The 18,881-nt window shown below is 50.1% G+C and overlaps 1 protein-coding gene across 1 annotated transcript; it reads left to right on the top strand.

Moving 5' to 3' along the window:
* Nucleotides 1-1,510: 1,510 nt before the first annotated feature.
* Nucleotides 1,511-18,358, top strand: PCDH12 (protocadherin 12). Its single transcript, XM_002912538.4, has 4 exons — nt 1,511-4,873; nt 7,951-8,048; nt 9,990-10,141; nt 14,283-18,358. The coding sequence occupies exons 1-4, from the start codon at nt 1,994-1,996 to the stop codon at nt 14,756-14,758; spliced, it is 3,606 nt and encodes a 1,201-aa protein (XP_002912584.1). The 5' UTR covers nt 1,511-1,993; the 3' UTR covers nt 14,759-18,358.
* Nucleotides 18,359-18,881: the final 523 nt, after the last annotated feature.

Here is an 18,881-nt window from a genome sequence, read left to right as displayed (position 1 = left end):
TACAGAGAAGGAAACTGAGGCCCAGGGGGGTTAAGTGACTTGTGCAATGTCTCCAAGCTTGTGGGTGTTCTGTCTCTAGAGCCACACTGTAAGAGGTGGCTCCATGGATTCAGGCCCTTGCTGTGGTTCGACAAGTGACAAGAACAGGAAACCTCCAGGAGTGGAACATGGAGTGAAGGACAGGGCGCGGGAAAGAAAAGATGAGGGGCGGGGAGGGGCACAGATGGCTTTAAGGCCAGGCAGCTCCCTCAGCTGCCCCTGTCCTAATGGCCACAGGCCTACAGGCCAACAGGCCCTGCTGGGGGTTCCCCGTGTTCCAACGGGCACCTCCAGCCTCAATGACTCAGTTGCAAACAGCCACCTAAAGGAAGCTGGCCTTAAATTCCCATGACTTCCAATGTTGTACAAACCTCTACACTCAGCCCGAGGCAGAGTATAAGACCAGGAGGGTGCTGGGTGCAGCAAGTGAGGAGAGAAATGAGAAGCCTCAAGCCACCTTAAGTGCCACCCAGTGATCCTAGGCCTCACCTCTGTGAGGAGGTGAATGAGGGGAGGGCACACCTGAAAACCTCTACATCCCTAGGGGTGTTGGGGGTGGGGAGGGAGTACTGTTCATGGGACTCGGTCCTAAACAGCAGTGGGGAGAAAAGAATCAGGGGAAGGGAAGGATAAGGAGAGGAAGGTGTGGGAGAGGGACAAGTATAAAAACCTCTGAGGCAGGGGAGCCGAAGGCTGGGGATTCCCCCAGATAGGGACTCAGGCTGGACCAGATGCAGAGAACAATGGGCCTCCAGGCTGGGGAGCAGGAAGGGAAGGGGGAGGGAAGCCACATGGTCAGGTCAGAGAGACGCCGGCGCTTCAGGAGCCAAGGCCATGGGCACCCTCATGGGTCTGTGTGGGCAGGGACTGCCCCGGGGCCAGTGCAAGAGCCAGAGCCACAAGGCGAGACCAGCTATTCGGTTCTCAACACCCACCACTCACAAAACGTCATTGCCTGTGCCTCTGAGCCAGGACCTGGCCCTTCATGCATCATTTCATTTGTCCTCACAATTTCCTGCTGCGAGAGCTACTATTCCTATCCCCATCCACACTCTAATGATGAAGAGGTGGAAGCCCAGAGAGGGTAAATGACTCGTCCCACACGACCCAGCTGGTAAATTGCGGAGTCAAGATTTGAACCCAGGCAGTTTGGCTCTGATGGCCACTCTCTGAATCACAGCTGCTTCCCGAGAGACAAAAATGGGTGATCAGGGCAGAGTCAGGACTTAGAGGTAGATCAGTATGGGGAAAAGACTGGAATGGGAGAGGAATAATGGGGATGTGAGGGAAACAAAGAGAGCAGCGGAAAGGAGAGACAGGGAGCATGACATGCCCAGGAGGGGTGTCAGCGGCAGGCTGGGGCTCAGGCTCTCTGCCCACTTGCCTACACAGCGGCTCCCTTTCCCTCAGGGCCTGCCTTGCTTGGATAGCACCTTCCGGTTGGCCTGTCCCCGGAGCCCTGGCCCATCCTCCTCCGTGGCAGGCCCCTCGGGCTTCACGGGAAGCCCTCTTTCTCTAATTGGCATTGAAACTTACAGCCCTCCCTTTTCCTGTAGGTGGGGTTTCCATAGGAAAAAGCTGCTTCTCCATTTCCCCAGCCCAGCAACTGTTTGGAAGTCAGATCCCCACATCCTGCTTAACTGGGTCAAGTCCCTCTTGGACCGGCTCTTGTCCATCATTTACTGAAGGGGACCCACGGGTGCCCCTGTGCGGGGTGTCCTTTGGCAATTTCACTTCATCAGTGCTTGGACCTCTGAGATCTCTTCAGATGAAGATGGCCTTGCCTGGGAATCCTGCTACTTCCATCATCATCTAATTATGGGACGAGGCTGTGACAGCAGGTCTGGGGGCAGGAGAACGGGGCTAATCAAGCCCCTCAGCAAACACTGGAGGACTTGCCTCGCCTTTGAAGAACTGTAGTGCTTTCTGAGGCTGGCCCATTCTGGCGGTAAGCATGATGCGACTTCTGCCACTTCTGCTGGGGCTTTTGGGGTCAGGTGGCTACTTGTTCCTTCCAGGGCACGGTCAGGAAGTGGCCACTCTCACTGTGAAATACCAAGTGGCAGAAGAGGTGCCGTCTGGCACAGTGATAGGAAAGCTGTCCCGGGAACTGGGCTGGGAGGAGAGGCACGGGCAGATGAAGGCTGCCTTCCAGGTCCTGCAGCTGTCTCAGACTCTCCCCATCCAGGTGGATCCTGAGGACGGCCTGCTTAGCACAGGGAGGCGGCTGGACCGCGAACAGCTTTGCCGGCAGCAGGATCCCTGCCTAGTTTCCTTTGACGTGCTTGCCACGGGGGATTTGGCTCTGATCCACGTGGAGATCCAGGTGCTGGACATCAATGACCATGAGCCACAGTTCCCCAAAGGTGAGCAGGAGCTGGAAATCTCTGAGAGTGCCTCTCTGCGCACCCGGATCCCCCTGGACAGAGCCCTGGACCCAGACACTGGCCCCAACACCCTGCACTCTTACACGCTGTCTCCCAGCGAGCACTTTGCCCTGGATGTCATCGTGGGGCCCGATGAGACCAAACATGCAGAACTTGTGGTGGTGAAGGAGCTAGACCGGGAAATCCACTCATTTTTTGATCTGGTGCTAACTGCCTATGACAGTGGGAACCCCCCCAAGTCAGGCACAAGCTTGGTCAAGGTCAATGTCCTGGACTCCAATGACAATAGCCCTGTGTTTGCCGAGAGCTCACTGGCACTAGAAATCCAAGAAGATGCTGCTCCTGGTACTCTCCTCATAAACTTGACTGCCACGGACCCTGACCAAGGCCCCAATGGGGAGGTGGAATTCTTCCTCAGTAAGCATGTGCCTCCAGAGGTGCTGGACACCTTCAGTATCGATGCGAAGACGGGCCGGGTGATTCTGCGTCAACCCCTAGACTACGAAAAGAATCCTGCCTATGAGGTGGATGTCCAGGCAAGGGACCTAGGTCCCAATCCCATCCCAGCCCACTGCAAAGTACTCATCAAGGTTCTGGATGTCAATGACAATGCCCCGAGCATCCACATCACATGGGCCTCCCAGCCATTACTGGTGTCAGAAGCTCTGCCGAAGGATAGTTTCATTGCTCTCGTCATGGCAGATGACTTGGACTCAGGAAACAATGGTGTGGTCCACTGTTGGCTGAGCCAAGAACTGGGCCACTTCAGGCTGAAAAGGACCAACGGCAACACATACATGCTGCTAACCAACACCACACTGGACAGAGAGCAGTGGCCCAAATATACCCTCACTCTGCTGGCTCAAGACCAAGGACTCCAGCCATTATTGGCCAAGAAACAGCTCAGCATTCAGATCACTGACGCCAACGACAACGCACCTGTGTTTGAGAGGAACAGGTATGAGGTCTCTACTCGGGAGAACAACCTTCCTTCTCTTCACCTCATTACCGTCAAGGCTCATGATGCAGACTTGGGCATAAATGGAAAAATCTCATACCGTATCCAGGACTCCCCAGTTTCTCACTTGGTAGCTATTGACTCAGACACAGGAGATGTCACTGCTCAGAGGTCACTAGACTATGAACAGATGGCCAGTTTTGAGTTCCGCGTGATCGCAGAGGACAGGGGCCAGCCCCAGCTTGCATCCAGTGTCTCTGTGTGGGTCAGCCTCTTGGATGTGAATGACAATGCCCCAGAGGTGATTCATCCTATACTCAGCAATGGAAAAGCCAGCCTCTCCGTGCTCGTAAATGCCTCCACAGGCCACCTTCTGGTGCCCATTGAAACTCCTAATGGCTTGAGTCCAGCGGGTGCTAACACACCACCACTGACAAGCCACGGTTCCCGGCCATTCCTTTTGGCCACCATCGTAGCAAGAGATGCAGACTCGGGGGCAAATGGAGAGCTCCTCTACAGCATTAGGCATGGGAATGAAGCCCATCTCTTCGTCCTCAGCCCCCACCTGGGGCAGTTGTTCATCAACATTACCAATGCCAGCAGCCTCATTGGGAGTGAGTGGGAGCTGGAGATCGTGGTAGAAGACGGTGGCAGCCCCTCCTTGCAGACCCAAGCCCTGCTGAGGGTCTTGTTTGTCACCAGCGTGGATCACTTGAGGGACTGGGCCCGTGAGCCTGGGACCCTGAGCACATCGATGCTGACAGTGATTTGCCTGGTCGTACTGCTGGCCATCTTTGGGTTGATCTTGGCTCTGATCATGTCCATCTGCAGGACGGAGAAGAAAGACAACAGGGCCTACAACTGTCGGGAGGCTGAATCTACCTACCGCCCCCAGCCCAAGAGGCCCCAGAAACACATTCAGAAGGCAGATATCCACCTTGTGCCTGTGCTCAGGGGCCAGGCGGATGAGCCTGGCGAAGTCGGGCAGCCCCACAAGGAAGCAGGCAAGGAAGGGATGATGGAAGCAGGCTGGGACCCCTGCCTGCAGGCCCCCTTTCACCTCACGCCTACGCTGTATAGAACCCTGCGTAACCAAGGCAACCAGGGAGCACAGGCTGAGAGCCGTGAGGTGCTGCAAGACACTGTCAACCTCCTTTTCAACCATCCCAGGCAGAGGAACGCCTCCCGGGAGAACTTGAACCTTCCTGAGTCCCAGCCTGTGATGGGCCAGCCACGCTCAAGACCCCCGAAGGTTATGGGCAGCCCCACAGGGAGGCTGCCAGGAGACCCAGGCAGTGAGGAGGCCCCACTGAGTCCACCGGCCTCCTCGGCAACTCTGAGGCGGCAGCCGAATCTCAACAGCAAAGTGACCCCTGAGAAAGAGTCGGGTCCCCGTCAGATCCTGCGGAGCCTGGTCCGGCTATCTGTGGCTGCTTTTGCGGAGCGGAACCCCGTAGAGGAGCTCACGATGGATTCTCCTCCTGTTCAGGTACCGGGGTGTGGGAGGCTCTCTCTGTGGTCACCCCTGGACCCACCACGTCAGACACCCCCATTTCCCTTACAGTCATCACATTCATTCCTTAGGCTGTCCAGGGACTTTATGGTATGCTGGATGCAGTGGGGGAGGGCACAGCTCTGGGGTTAACAAAATCTAGCTGTGTGATCCTGGGCAACTTACTAACTGTCTCTGAGCCTTCATTTCCCTATCTATAAAATAGAGATGATGGTAAGCGCATGTGCCTTGCAGAGTGTCCTGAGGATTTGATCAGTTAATTCCTATAAAGTACGTACTCAGTGTGCCTGGCACAAGAAGACACCCAGCAAAAGGCACGTTTAAGAATACAAGCTTTGGGACAAGGCTGCCTGGGTTCAAATCTGACTCCACCTCTTCCTAGCTGTGAACCACAGGAATGTTACTCAGCTTCTCTGTTGAAGATATCTATGTTAATAGCACCCATCTCCTAAATTTGCCTGAAGACGAAATGAGTGCACTTAAAGCCTAGAATAAGGTCTGGCACACAGTCAGCACTCAGCAAATGGTTACAATGACTTCTGCAAAGCTCTTCGTCTCCCCCTGCCCTCTTCTCATCTGGGCAGCCTTCCTATGAAGCAGGCCAGCATGGGCATCATTGCCCCTGGGCTCGGGGGCTGCATTTGACTTGCTTGAGACTAGAGTGTGTTGGCTAGACCTGCAGAACGGGGCAGTGGAAACAACCTCAGAACTTGGGAATCTGATCTGGGTTCAAATTTCAGCGTAGCCACTCAGTAGCTGGGCAACCTTAGGCAAGTCTGTCCAATATCAGAGCCTCATTTTCCTCAAATGGCAATTACGATGCCAAACTTACCCTGTGCTACCTCCCAGGGGTTGAGGATTAAATGGAATAATGAAGGACAAAGCATCTAGTGACCTAGCATTTACTAGACAAAAATGGGAAATCTTTTTCAGAGACGGTACCTGATCTCACACCCATATCCATTCCTCTGCACTTCAGATAACTTTCCCTGTGCCAGGCTGCCCACTCCAGGCACATGTCTGTTTGGCCAGGCAGTCAACTCAGGTTTCCTGTGGAGCAAGGACACAGCTTCCTTCCCCCACATCCTCCCCAGGAAGCCACCTGGAGAGAGCCCCACTGCTCTCTTAGGAGTCTTGCCCTGAGCCCTATGTAGCCCCAGAGGTTGCCCTGAGCCATTCATTCATTCATTCATTCATTCATTCATTCATTCATTCATTCATTCATTCTTCAAATGCTTACTGAGTGAGCTTTACGAGCCAGACATTGTGCTGGTTGTTGGTGAACAGAGACAGCCGAGAGCAGGCACTGGGGGTGAACTCATTGAGGTGATGGAAAGAAGAGTGCCCGGCTGGGATCAATGTGAGGGTAAGAGGCAACTTACCTAATGCTTATGTCTTTCCAGCAGCACAGTGCCACAGGGAGTCAAACCTGGGTTCAAATTTTAGCCCTGCCACTAACTGATGTGTAGTCCCTCTGAGCCTTACGTTCCACATCTGCAAGATGGGTATGATGGTAACTTTCCCCTAGGGTTATTAGAAGAATTAAATGAGATTACACACCACCCTATAGTTATTAAGTGCTTGTCAAAAGATCTATTAATAAATGAATCATAGGGACGCCTGGCTGGCTCAGTCAGTGGAACATGTGACTCTTGATCTTGGGGTCATGGGTTTGAGTCCCACAGTGAGCACAGAGATTACATTAAAAAAAAAAGTTTACATAAATAAATTATATACTTTCACTTATTTAATCCTTATAACTACAACCACATGGACCTTGTTATTATTCCCTTTTTACTGCTAAGGAAACTGAGGCTCAAAATGCTTAGGTAATTTCTCGAAGCCGTCCAGATGAAACTGGGGCAGGGGCAGATTTAGGATTTGAATTCGAGTCTGACTAATTCCAGTCTGCACTCTAACCATGAAGCCACGGTGAATGGCAGCACTATGCTCAGGCCGTGGCACTCAGGGAGTGTTCCTGAACTATCTATCAGCTAACGCTTAGAGGAGTGGCAGGTGCCTTAGGAGGGCTTCTGGGCCTGAGTCAGGAGATGAGATGTGCCCTGAGGCAGGCAACTGGGCCCCAGCCCTCTTCCAACTGTCCTCTGAGGTTGGCACTTTCTAGCTGGAGCTGCCCAGAGAGGCTGAGTGGGCCTTCTCCAGGAAGACTGGGGGTAGGCCCAAGAGCCAGAGGCTAAGAATAACAACCCATAATCCTTGCATTCTCTAAGCATTTTAAATTCTCAAACCACTGGGTTAATTAATCCTGACAACCCTGTGAAGAAGGCTGGAAGGGTATTTCCAGCTCCAAATTAGAGATGAGGAAACTGAGGTCTGAGTATGTCTAAAAACCTGCCTGACATTACACAAACTAGAAATGACCTTGAACTAGAACTTGGCCTCCCAAGACTTGGTCTGTTGCCTTTGCCTTCACAAGGCCCTGCAGGGTCTCGCCCTGACAGCTTGCCCAACCCCTGTCACATTCCCCAGCCTCTCTGAACCTCCACCATCTCCCAGACTTTCAGCTTGCAGTGCCTTCTGTTTTCATTCACACTCTTGATGAATGAATGAAAGAATGAATAAATGAATGATTGAATGATAACATTTTGCTTTCTCCGCAACAGAATCTTGCATCTGGCCCCACCAAAATTGGCTGAGTGTTTGAGTACTGCTGAAGGTGGGGAAATAACTCCTTAAGATAATCCTTATCAAAGTAATAATGAATTTATGATCAGGAAATGCTTTTTTCAGCCCCATCCCACAGATTCCAGCAGGAGCAGGTCACTCGGAATGAGAACGAGGGGTGGGCCCAGGGGGTCCTTCTTCTCTCCCTCAGACACACCCATGTCCTGTGGTGACATGACAAAGCAAGGATCCTGCCTGTACAGGTCCCTGTCTCCGTCACCGTTCACCATCCCCCATCTGATCACGCAAACATCTGAAGCTGGAGGAAAGACTATAAAAAGAAAGCGCCGGCATTGAGGGAAACATCCGGCAAGGAAGTGTGCTGGGTCGGAATTGTGTGGAGTCAACAGATTTTTCCTGTCTTGCAGCAAATCTCCCAGCTGCTGTCCTTGCTGCATCAGGGCCAATTCCAGCCCAAACCAAACCACCGGGGAAATAAGTACTTGGCCAAGCCCAGCGGCAGCAGGTAAGCAGCACATGGACCCACAGGCTTCTCAAGCTCCCCACCGGCTTGCCTTCACCCCTGGAGCCACTGTGATCTGAGGAAGAGTGAGCACATCCCAGACAGAGGCCCCCTGGGAGAGCAGCGGACAGCATCCATCCCCCCATCCCAGGCAGCGTGGTCCTGGAGCAATCGTATTTATAGTATTTACAGGACCCAGAGTCTCTAAGGAAATGACTTCATCCCTGAGGCTCTATCTGTCCCCTGATTGCAGAGGCGCTAGGCTATGGGCTTTAAATGTGTAACTTTCAGCTTTCTTTGTCTTGACCCTTAAACATAATATGAAGGTTCCCTAGCTAAGGACATGAGTGTGTGGGTGTGTTCTTTTGGGCAGTCCTAGAATTAAAGAGAGCTCGAGAGGACATCTAACCTAACTCCTTTTTGTTACAGATGTAGAAACTGGGGCTCTAAGTCGTTTGATACAACCCAGCTATGTTCAACTTGAGCAAGCCAGGTAAATCCTTGGGGCCTCAGTTTCTTACCTGTAAAACGGAGGTCACCACACTTCCTTGCAGTGATGGGGTAAGGACTTAACGATCAGATGTATTTTAAGCCCATAGCCCAGTGACTGGCATATAGAGGGTGTATGACCGATGCTAAGCCCTTTCCTCCTAAAGTGACTTTGTTCAAGGTCACATAGCCAGTGAGTGTCAAAGCTGGGAGCAGCTCGGGGCACCTGACTCTAGGTTTGGTGCTCTTGTCTTGACAAGCCGTAGCTTCTTTTCAGCAAAGATGGTGGGAGGTAGCGTAGAGCTGCAGTCAGTGCACACACTCATCAGTCCAGATTTGAATTTTTGCTCTAACACTTAATCCATGGACAAGGTGCATAATTTTCACAAGTCTTGGTTTTCTTATTTGGAAAATGGGAATGATAACAGGAGAACCCCTTACAGAGATGAAAAGTTTAAGGATAAGGTGCATATACCTTGCAAAACATAAGGCCCGACTCAGAGTAACTAACTGCCTAATAACGTTAGTTATTGTCATCATCACTTGCAAATTTGCCACCTCCCTACTGATCCCTTCATGGCAGCAGAAATGGTCACAGAAAAAAAGCAGAAAGGACCCCAGACCTTAAAGCCCTTCTGGGAGCCTTTCCACCTGCTGGAATGTGGGGCCAGACCTGCCCCCCCACACACACTGAGGCAGTTCCAGGAACTGGCCTCCCCCAGGCAGCAGGCAGGGTCTGTGGGAGGGAGGGGCCAGGGTGGAGACACAGGAGTCAGGGAGAGTCTGAGTGGCTTTCTGATGCCTCACCCCAGCTGCATCCTCTTTTGCCCTGCTATGCTGCTCTGGGATTTGGCCTCAAATAGAGAGTAGGGAATATTCAGTCAGTTTGTCCACAAAGTATTTATGAAGCACCTACTATGTGCCAGGCCCTGTTTTGAGCACTGGTGACCAGGGAATGAGACAGACAAAAATTTCTGCTCTCACTGGAGCTCATACTCAGTTGGATGGAGGTGGATGGATAGATGGATGGACAGATGACTGCATTGTCTCAGTCAAAGTTACTTACATACAGTCCAACTCTGGGCCAGGCAATGCGAAGGAATGGGAAGGACAATGGTGAATAATGGTATCAATGCAAACATTGTTTCTTCTATTTGCTGAGTGCTTGTGAGGTGCCAGATCCTAGCTTCTTTACAGACACTGTCTCATTTCGCCTGAGACAAAAGGTGGGTGTTATTGATTACCTCCATTTTACAGATGAGGCAACAGATGCAAAGCAGGCAGGAGGCCTGGGACCGGTAACCCAGGCTGGTCCGAGTCTGAGGGCTGGGCTGCGTATCCACCTCCTCGTGTGGACGGACGAATGCTGGCAGGAGTAGAAGAATGTTCACGAGAGGAATGAATGACTCTGTGTGTGAACTTCCTCATTGGTGAACCGGCTGGCTTCCTTTGCAGGAGCGCCATCCCAGACCCCGATGGCCCAGGTGCCAGGGCTGGTGGCCAGGCAGAACCAGACCACGAGGAAGGGTGCTCGGATCCTGAGGAGGACCTGTCTGTGAAGCAGCTGCTGGAAGAAGAGCTGTCAAGCCTGTTGGACCCACACACAGGTAAGGACTCCTCAGGATCTCGCTGAGCCTGCTTCTGCCCCCCCGCGGTCCCCTCGCATGTCCAGGCGTCAGACTCCTCCACAAGAGAACACAGACATTTTGTTTCTGGGCAGGAATATCAGCAACTTTTTACTTTCCCTAATGCTTCAGACAGTCTTCATTTGTTTCAAGACCAGATTCTACTTCGATGATTCATTTAAAAAACCCTAAGAATAGTAAATGAGCTCTTGGTGTGTCAGGTACTAGGAAGCATCTTATACACATTAGCCCAGTTAAGCTCTCAGACTGTCTTTGGAGGTAGATGCTCCAATTTAGAGAGAAGCAAACTGAGGCTCAGAGAAGTACCACAGCCTGCCCAGGGTCACTCAGCTCATCAGTGACTGAATGCCTGCCTGCCATCAGGAGATCTCCCCTTAATTCCTAAAAAACCCGTTTGTCTTTCTTTCTTTCTTTCTTTCTTTCTTTCTTTCTTTCTTTCTTTCTTTCTTTCTTTTCTTTCTTTTTCTCTTTCTCTTTCTTTCTTTCTTTCTTTCTTTCTTTCTTTCTTTCTTTCTTTTTCTTTCTTTCTTCCAAGATTTTATCCATTTATTTGAAAGAGAGAGAGCACAAGCAGGGGGAGCAGGAGAAGCAGACTCCCCACTGAGCAGGGAGCCTGATGTGGGACTGGATCCCAGGACTCTGGGATCATGACCTGAGCTGAAGGCAGACGCTTAACCGTCTGAGCCACCCAGGTGCCCCCCGTTTGTGTTTCTTTGGTGGGTTTAAATACCCTTCCATCCTGAGAACTGAATCAACTCTTCAATGTGTTAACATTTCTAACTGAAACCAAAATAATATTTTCCTGAGAAACAATGCGTTTTGACAATAAGTACATAATCTGGACTTTAATTCAAGAACGTGCTAGCTGGGGCACCTGGGTGGCTCAGTCGGTTAAGCATCTGACTTTGGCTCAGGTCATGATCTCAGGATCCTGGGATCAATCCTGCCCCTCCCCCCACCTCTGCCTTCTGCGGAGGGTCTGCTTGTGCCTCTGCCCCTCCCCCCACTTGTGCTCCCTCTCTCTGTTTCTCTCTCAAATAAATAAAATCTCTTTAAGAAGTAAAATAAAATAATAAAATAAAATATAAAAAATTTAAAAAGAATGTGCTAGGTGGACACTGGTCAGCCTCCTTTAGGTCACACACCATACCTCTGTCCATCCCTACACTGTTGTTTTCTGATTCTGTAGTTTAAAAATCTCTTTCTCAACTAGCCATATCCTATGTGCTCCATCTGGCTGCAAACACACTGAAAGTATGGCAGGGACTTCCTTTTCTTTGGTTAAAAAAACATAGCTAACATTTATTGAGAGCTTTCTACGAGCTAGTCCCTGTTCTATGTTCCTCATGAGAAAATCTTATGAGATAGGAATTATTCATTATCACCATTTCATAAAGGAAAAAAACTGAGGGGCAAGGTTGTTTAATAATTTTCCCAAGGTTGTGCAGAAAGTGGTTACTAACATTGGCAATGTGGCTCTAAATTAAAAGTAAGTAAAATTAAATCTAATTAAAATTAAGTCAAATGAAAAATTCAGTTCCTCAGTTATACCAGCCACATTTTAAGCACTCAGTAGCCACATATGGTTAGTGGATATTGCTTTGGACAGCACATATACAGAAAGCTTTGTAGGACAGTATTGTCTAGAATCTACAACAGTAGCACACATATGAAAATGGCTAGTCACAATCAAGATGTGATAGATGGGGGCCCCTGCCCAGCTTAGTGGCCACTGCACACAACGCCTGATCTCAGTCAGGGTCATGAGTTCAAGCTGCACGTTGGGCATAGAGATTACTTTAAAAAGAAAAAAAAATCTTGAAAAAAAAAATCATCTTCAAGCCCCATGTTGGGCATAGAGCTTACTTAATAAAAATAAAATAAAAAGCATAAAAAAGTGGAACTTACTATTTAAAAAAAAAGTTGTGATAAACATATAAAACATACTTCAGATTTTGAAGAGTTCAGGTGAAAAAAGAATATAAAATATCTCATTAATTTGAAAAATATTCATTACATGATAAAATGATATTAAGTTTAAAAATGTTTTACAAATTGATTTCACCTTGTCTTTTTACTTTTTTAACATGCCTCCTAGAAAATTTAAAATGACCTCTATGGCTCACATTAGATCTGTACCAGCCAACTCTGGGCTGGAACCTGTGTGCTCAGCTCCCACATGGTCCTGCTTCTTCACAGCACAGAGGGCATGGAGGATGCTGGGGGATGATGAGGGCAGCAGGGATAGAAAAGCCTGTGTTGCTCACAGGGCAGAGGGCTATTGGTAAGCTTGCTGACCCCAGGGGTCATGGCGGCATCCATCTGATGATGTGATGAGGACAACATTATAACGGTTGCATGAGCTCCGGGAATGCTCACAGCAACCTGAAAAGATGAATACTACTATTTCACCACTTTATGAGAGATGAAGGAGGCACAGAGAGGTTAAGCAATTTTCCCAAGGTCACACTGCTCATAAATGGCAAAGGTGGGAAATCAAGCCCAGGTGAGACCAGCGTCCACCTGCCTTCAGGTGGACTTACCAACGCTTTTCAGCCATTCTCACACACTCCAGCAATTTTCTCATCCCAAGCTTCATAAGCTCTCTGACCCTGGTACAAAGGCCTGATTCTGTAACCAAAAGAGTTTCAACCTTATTGCCCCCAGAATCTCAGGGAACTAAGGTTTACATTCTCCCAAATGCCCAGGGTTAATATTTATGTTCACTGAGTCATTCAAGAAATGCTCACTAAGTCCCAGGCGTGGGCTGGACCAGGTGGGAAGAGGCCTGCCCTGCCTCACAGCTTCGCCCTGACAAGGCAAGACGGAGACTCATTTATCAATATAAACAGCCATTAGCTGTATTTTGGAATAACTGTTCCAAATTACAAAAGTAATATTTGGTTAACGTAGAAAAATGTAGGTAAACGAAGAGAGAATAAATCCCTTCTGTCCAGGGGTAATTCAGTTAACATTTTGACATAGTCTTGTATTATATGCAGTTTTTAAAGCAGCTCACCTTAACCAAACATTAAACACATGCTAAAGTGATGTTGTACCTTTTTTTTTTTTTTAAAGGCACAGTTTCTTAACCTTAAGACTTAGCCTTGCTTTCTTTGGCTTGGCCTCTACCATCTGGCCTAGGGCTAGTTTTTTGAGATAGCATTTTTGTTGAAGAGATGGGGGAAAGGAAAAGTGTGATGGTGGCATTAGGGATCTAGGGGACAGTTTTTCACTGCCCCATCCCCTTCCTGGGGCAGTGCTTAGGCAGACAGCCGCTTCCCAGCCTGCCTCTAGGCCTGGGTTTCCTGCAGCTTGAGAAACGAAGGTTGGGGAGTTTAGGGCATGGTGACAGCACCGACATTCGTAGGCCTGGGGAATCCGGAGGCCGCAGGTGTGCACCTGGAGCGCCCTGGAGGAAATGGAGGGAAGCTACGCAGAGAGTGGGTAGGAGGGTGCAGGGATATGGGGCTAGAAATCATTAGATATGGGGTCAAACCTGGGCTTGGTTGCCTAGCAGATGGATGATTCAACTTCTTGGAACTTTGTTTCCTCATCCGTGAAATGGAATAGCACTCTTTACTTCAAAGGTTTGTGCGGAGGTTAAATGAGAGAATCACATCAATTGCTTGGCGTGGAAGCAGTTAATAAATGGTCACTATTACTATGAATACAAATAGATGGCAGCACCAAGCCAGGAACCCCAGCCTCAGCTAGGAAAAGGGATGTCCCCCCATCCGCAGCTACAAGTGCCCTGAGGGAGTGAAAATCCTGGCTGTACCGCAGCGGGTAGAAGACATCTACCCTGAAACACGGCCAGATCTGGAAGTTCTTTCGGAAAGGGCCACTTTCTAATTCTAGGCGTCCTTCCTCCTCGCGCCTCCTCCCCACTCAGCTCCTGTGGGTACTTCAGTCGGCAGCCTTCCTGCCCAACGAGCTTCCCTGTCAGGGCCTCTTCCTTCCCGTCCCCCTCTGGCCTCCCCTCTGCCCCCCGCCATTTCCCTTCCCTCCTTTGTCCGGAGCCCTTGCCCGCAGCCCCACCCCCCGCTGCCCGGCCCTGCTCTGGGCCCGGGCCTCACTGGCTCCCCTCCTCCCCGTGCAGGCCTGGCCCTGGACCGGCTGAGCGCCCCCGACCCGGCCTGGATGGCGAGGCTCTCTTTGCCCCTCACCACCAACTACCGCGACAACGTGTTCTTACCAGACACTCCGGCCATAGAGGAGCCGAGGACCTTCCAGACGTTCGGCAAGGCGCCCGGGCCTGAGCTGAGCCTGACAGGCACGCGGCTGGCCAGCACCTTCCTCTCGGAGATGAGCTCGCTGTTGGAAATGCTGCTGGAGCAGCGCTCCGGCGTGCCCGTGGAGGCCGCCTCCGAGGTGCTGCGGCGGCTTTCTGTCTGCGGGAGGACCCTCAGTCTGGACCTGGCCACCAGCGGGGCCGCAGGCATGGAAGGACAGGGGGGTCCAGGTGGAAGGAAGGGGTCCGAGGGCAGGACTGGCAGCAGCAGCAGCAGCATCGGCAGGGGCCTGTGGATCCAGGAACCAGGGGCCCTGGGAGACGTCAGGGAGCCCAGGCCCTGAGGATCCTGAGACAGGAGCTGCTTTCTAAAATCTTTGAACTCACGGTCCAGAGGTGGCCCAAGAACTTTAGGGTGACCGATGGTGCCCCACAGACGAGGCAGGGGCCCCACGACTAATAGCTGGCTGATTAAAGCAGCCCCTTGTTAGGGGCTGGCTCTGCCTGCGAATTTTTTGGAGGACGGAGACATTTGTGGCTGAAATGAGTGTTTGCTGGCAAAACACATGTAGAGCACAGAGGGTCAGACCTCCTGTGGAACAGATGCCCAGGCGTGTCCTAAGCAAGAAAGGAAGGCCTCATTGCATACTTGAGGGTGGGGGCTGGATCCTGGGGTGCCAGGCAAAGCTCTCTGACCTACTAAAAAGGAAAAGCACTGGCTCATTCTCCTGTGTGCACCTGTCAAGAGGGGGAGGGAAGACACACAGGGTGAGGGTTCCTGGTCGCCCATTCCCTGGCAGGAGGGTATGCTGGACCTGGACAGGAGTAGGGCGCATGGCACAGGGGTCAGTACACAATGATGAACATGTGGACTCTTGACCCCACTTCTCTATTGCTACATTATCAAATAATCTGCTTCTCAGCTGCAAAATTAGGGCTAAGAAAAACCTGACTATTTATAGAATGTTTATGTGAACCAGGCCCCAGGCTTTACACTAGGATTTAATTTAATTTTCCAACAACCCTGGGAGGGAGGTGTTATCCCCATTTCACAGACAAGGACATGAAGCTTGGAGAAGCAGCGGGTCTTGCCCAAGATCAAGGGTAGAGGCAGAGGGGTGCCTGAGTGGCTCAGCTGGTTAAGCATCAGGTCAAGATCTCAGGGTAATGAGATCAAGCCCAGGTGGGGCTACTCACGCTCAGCAGGGCTCTGCAACTTTCCCTCTCCTTCTGTCCCTCCCCCTGCACATGAATGCTCTCTCACTCTCTCTAAAATAAGTAAATAAATCTTTAAAAAAAAAAAAAAAAGTAGAGGCAGAGCCAAGATTGGAACCAGACTTGACCAACACCAAAACCTATGTCCTTGACCTTGACACTAGACTGCCAGCCAAGGAAAGGAAAGGAAAAGGCCCCACAGGTGAGCTTTTGCTGGTAATGGACTTGTCTGAGTTTCCCTCATGAAACACTGTTGAAAATAATATTTCTAAAGCTGCTCAGGCCTGCACGGCTCTGCATTTCCAAGCACAAAACAAGAGGGACTTGGATCTGATTTGACGCAGGCCTGGGCCTCTGCAGGCTGCTGTCCTTTCCCAGCGATCAGCCCTTCAGGTACAGAAGTCATCTTTGCAGACCTAGCATTCGTGGGTAAATCTTCCTCTGTCGCAGCAGGTTTGGGCCTGTGAATTCAGGCCCTAGAGGACAGTGTTTGAACTGGGTCTATGAAATCGATAGTGACAGCAGCAAAACTTCCAGGGCAAGAGGGAGCAAAGAAATAGCAAATATTTTTCCAAGGCTCAGCCTTATAATTTTCCTGGAAATTTCCAAGCAGTCATTCAGCCAGCCATTCAGGTTCTCAGTAACATGGAGCTCTCCTCGACACCGAAAGCAAAAATTCCTTTCTGTGCTCCTATTTCTGTCCTCTTTTGGAAGCCAGTACTCATGTTCTCTGTCCACAGAAATGGGCCAATCATATTCCCGACCAAGGATAATGAAAACCATGTAAACTTGGACTCCATGATGGTACCATTATCCTGTTATTCCATGTTACAGATGACGAAAACGAGGCTCCCAAAAGTTAAGGGCTTAAAGAGCAGAGTCTCTGGGTCTCTGATCACCTCACTTCTGTCCCAAATGATTTCCTTCCAACATCTGTGACTTTTAAGCTGTTGGGTTCCCCAAGTCAATGAGAGAGGCCAGGGGAGATTAAGCAGGCAGGATCTCCAGCTTGACCAGGAGACTGACACAAGGCAACACTGATGCATACTTACTTGTTGAATGAATGAATGAACGAATAAATGAATAAATCAATGCTTCAGAGTTCCCTTTTATCTGTATTGGAGCTCCAGCTAAGACGTCATTATAAAGAAAAAAAAAAGTTTCCATTATGTGAAATCAAAGTCTAAAAACCACAGAACTAGAATAGACAATGTTGACCGCCACCACCCCCCCTCCTCAGTTACTAGGGGATTTTTGATGCAGAGCTGGCGTTGGGAGGGTGGGGAGAAGACAGGATGGGGGAAGAGGCCACCTGAGAAACCTGGAAACTAATTAATTAATTAACTAGTTAATTAATTTAAAAAGAAATCTGGAATCATTGCTGTCACCTGGATCGTTGGATATCCTGGATCACTGCTTCACTCCAGTTCGGAAGTCCTTCATCTGTAGACCTCGTGGTTACTAGGCAAATCTTTGGATATAGGCATTTCTCTAGGCAGAAGATAGGAAGTCCTTATTGGGTTCTCGAAGGCACATGTTGACCTATGAAAGGTTATGCTGCACTGGTCTCAGTCAGGCCTCAACCTCCACAAACACATGCAATTTTAGTCATAAGGAGCCAGAACATTATATTGCCAAAGAAAAGGCAAGACTGAAAAGGCTGCCTTGCGCAAAGCCACATGGCAGGTGTGTGGCAGGGCTAGGATCTGGATCTGAGATTCGTATGATGTCCTTTTTTAAGATTACATTTATTTATTTGAGAGAGAGAAAGAGCATGAACAGGGCGGGATGGGCAGAGGGAGAAGGAGAAGCAGACTCCCTGCTGAGCAGGGAGCCCAACTCAGGCTCCATCCCAGGACTCTGGGATCATGACCTGAGCCAAAGGCGGCTGCTTAACCAATGGAGCCACCCAGTTGCCTTTAATGTTTTTAATATATCAACAGTTCCTAACCTGGGGTCCATGATTGGGCTTCAAGATCCACGGATCAGCTGAATTGCATGCAAAATTGGGAGGATGCACACTTTTCTAAGGGAAGGAGTCAGTGCTTTCACCACATTTTCGAAGCAGTCTGTGACCTAAATAAGATGAAGGACCCCTGCGATCCTCTCTGTCGGTCCTTGGTTCTGCCCTGCCCGCAGACCCTGGAGAACTCTCGGGTAGAGCTGTTTCTGTTCTGGGGTAACCGATGTCCTGTTGGTGTGGGGATGTACGTACGTGAGGTCAGTGCTCACGGGCACCATGCAACCCCCTCCTAGCATGAGGACACTCAGCACTTTCCCAGTAACAGGCTGAGAGTGACAGGGGGTATGGTGACAGAATGGAGTGTGCTGAACAGGAGGGTTACGGAAACTTCTTCGCATCAGCCAAGATGTCAAAGCTGAGACTTCGGACATGCTCAGAACTGTTTTCACCAAGACGGGCTGTGTCCCCTGGGAGACTGAGGGAGCAGGCAAGCCAGCCAGCACTCAGTTAAATGTCGTCTTAATTTGGAAAGCGCAGAGGGACATTTTTTATCAATAGTCAGCCGTTCTCCAGCACAAGGAGTGCGGTGCAGTGCTCATTTGGAGCCTGGGGGCAGCTCAGAGACTGACAGGCAGCCTCCTTGTCTGTCACCCAACTTCAGCTTGGCAGCTCACTGACCCTACCTCTCTTCTGGCTGAAACAAGTGTGAAATGGCAGCCACTACCCATGGGACTCTGGAGAGAACCCAATCCCCGCAGGAAGACAGGAGAGGGAGGGAGGGGTTTTAGGCTCGGCCTGGCACATAGTATGCACCCAGAAAATAGGTCAGCCTTGTCCAGCTCCTACTAAGGATGGAGTGAAATGTAATGGGTACAGGGAAGAGCGGAGCATGATCAGAAACATTCATTCAACAAACACTTTTTATTTATTGAGTGAGTACTATGTGTCGGAGTAGCACTAGAAATAGCAGTGAGGGGTATACAGAATCGTTCATGCAACAAATATTTAAAGCACCTACTATGTGCTAGCTAGGCTTGGTGCTAGGTGTTGGGTGGAGAGGGGGCGATGCATGAAACCATGTATTCTTTGAATAAATATTTACCGAACATTTACTAAGTACCCTGCACTGTATTAGCACTGAAGATATACTGAATCAAACAGCCTTGTTCCGACTACAGCCTCAGGGCTCCCTGAGAACAGCATCACTGGATAAGGAAATTGAAACAGCAGAGAATCCCACAAAAGTCTCATTGTTGAGGGCACGAGGCCCCAACTTGGGTCCCCCAGTA

This window comes from Ailuropoda melanoleuca, chromosome 3 (assembly GCF_002007445.2).
Source record: "Ailuropoda melanoleuca isolate Jingjing chromosome 3, ASM200744v2, whole genome shotgun sequence".
Lineage (NCBI taxonomy): Eukaryota > Metazoa > Chordata > Mammalia > Carnivora > Ursidae > Ailuropoda > Ailuropoda melanoleuca.
Note: the sequence above shows the minus strand (reverse complement) of the source record. Positions and strands in the feature narration are given on the sequence as shown.